Source organism: Berghia stephanieae, chromosome 12, assembly GCF_034508935.2.
Source record: "Berghia stephanieae isolate SIO BIC M18660-M18661 chromosome 12, UCSD_Bste_1.3, whole genome shotgun sequence".
Lineage (NCBI taxonomy): Eukaryota > Metazoa > Mollusca > Gastropoda > Nudibranchia > Aeolidiidae > Berghia > Berghia stephanieae.
Genome location: NC_088371.1, coordinates 1,253,669 through 1,255,958, shown reverse-complemented (window position 1 = coordinate 1,255,958; position 2,290 = coordinate 1,253,669). Strand labels below are relative to the sequence as shown.

General features: G+C 35.4%; 1 protein-coding gene across 1 annotated transcript in view; it reads left to right on the top strand.

Annotated features, from left to right (window-relative positions):
• Window positions 1–1,282, top strand: part of LOC144958227 (uncharacterized) — a 36,745-nt gene extending 35,463 nt beyond the window's left edge. Inside the window, exon 7 of the mRNA XM_078890061.1 lies at window positions 1–1,282. This exon is cut by the window's left edge and continues 673 nt beyond it. Coding sequence (XP_078746187.1) covers window positions 1–1,282 — 1,282 coding nt within the window.
• The last annotated feature ends 1,008 nt before the right edge of the window (window positions 1,283–2,290 follow it).

Genomic DNA, 2,290 nt, shown 5'->3' with positions numbered 1-2,290 from the left:
TTTTTTGCATCAAAAATCCAAAATTTTACCAAAATGTGTTTTTTGGAATCCTTCCAGTATAAATATAAACGAAGAAATGGGATATTGGGATGAGGACGGATGTATTGTTTTAGAATTTGGTACAGATTTCGTGACGTGCAGTTGTAATCACCTCTCTAGTTTTGCTTTTATAATGACTATTGATGAACCCGATACAAAACACAAAATATTGTTGGACATTTTGTCAATTGCGGGATGCCTTACGTCTGCGATTACCCTTGCTGTCACTATTTTAACTTACTGTCTCTATCCCTCTTTGCTAAAGGACACACCATCTCAAATATTGATGCACATATGTGCAGCTCTAATGATGGTGAATATACTCTTCATAGTAAACGCGTTTGATGTATATACTAGATATTGGATTTATGTTTTGTGTAAGTGTGTAGCGATGTCTTTACACTATTTCATGCTTTCTGCACTCATGTGGATGTCATGTGACGCTTATTACTTGTACATGGGAATGGTTAAAGTTTTCATCAACGTCGAACGAAATTACGTACTCATATTTTCTCTAGTATCTTGGGGAGTTCCCTTTTTAATTGTTGTAGTCACCGCGTCACTTTTTTCGATAGAAAGCTACGATCTTATATACGACGATATTTGCTGGATTAAAACACCTGTCGCTTACTATTCATTCATTCTACCAGCCTTTTTACTTATGATGTTTAACTATGTCATATTTGCTATCGTAATTCGATACCTAATACGTGCGTCAAGTGCTGAACTTTTGCCATTTGGAAGAAAAGCAATCAAAAGGCAATTAAAGGGCGGCATGTCCCTTGCATGTCTTCTGGGTCTGGCTTGGGTTTTTGGATTTTTGAGCATCGTGTCAAGTCAGACCATTTTCAGTTACTTGTTTGTAATATTTAACACCTTTCAAGGTTTTTTCATTTTTATTTTCTTCTGTCTTCTCAAACCAAATGTCAAATATTTCTGGACTAAAATGATATGGGGTGAACCACCATCAGTATTTGCAACAACATCCACACGTGTAGACAATTACGAATCAGAGCTTATATCAGACATTAACACAAATGATAGAGGTGAACGTGAAGGTCGATCAAAAACATTTGATGAAAGAAGACGCTTTTCAAGCATTGTTGACCCACACAAATTAGCTCAACCGTTGGTTTCCAGTAATACAGGGCACCCGTCAACAGAGCGTGCAACATTAACAGGCGTCATGGAAAAAGAAATGGTGACATCTATCTCGACGAATTTAAAAAAAAGAAGAGAGTAAGGAAAACAAGTATAACATTGGTTCTAAAACAATGTCAGGATTAAGCAATCGACATTGAATTTGATAGCCTTAGTTAGGAAAAGAATCATGTACAATTACTAATTAGAATAGGGTACGTAGAGCTGTTTTCGATAAATTATCTAGATATAACATTGGTAGAGATGTCAAGAACAATATAATTGCATTGTCTCAGTGTCCCTTACAGCAGAGAAAAATACCTGCTGTCTTTGTTGATCAATATTTCTTCTCTTGACTGCTGGAGTTTATTAGCGGGAATAATTCAAATAAACGATCAACATTTCAATGCTACCCTCACTAAAGAAGCAATTGGCAGGATACAGACCTTTTATAAAGAGATCATCAACTACTCTCATGGAAACTATTTCACCGATAATTCAACTGTTTCAAGATATTACTTTCTTTTAATCGGCTGTAAAATCAGAGCATGATCCAATGACGTTTTGCGCCACCAGACCTCCAATTATGGTGTTTTATTTTTTTGGGAGCTGTTTCTTGTATGTTGGTGTCTTGAAGTAAAAAAAGTTCTACCTTTAGAAGTAAACAATATGAATTAAATACAAAAACCAATTCGTTTTTGTACACATTGTCTAATAGAGTTTGAAGCACTGAATGTGGAACAATTAATGACAGAGATAATTTTTACAGTTTACTAAGATGTCCTTGAGATTGAGTAATTTTTTTATAAATGAAAAAATGTAGATTTGAAAAGTGATATAAAATGTGATATCCGAGTGCATTTTTATTTATAATTATTTCTCATTTGACATGGATATTTTACCCTACTGCAATGTTAGAGCCGCGTTCTCTCTTGCTTTATCGAAAGCAAACAATGACCCCGGGGGATTTAAAAATTATAGACCCGTCTGTCCCAAGGAGGTCTTTTAGTTGGCGTACAGAGCAAACCACCTTATCACGGAAACAGCGCTCGTGCGGGTGGTGAATGAATTTCTAAATATTTTTAGATCTTCTGTGGCTTTTGATACATTG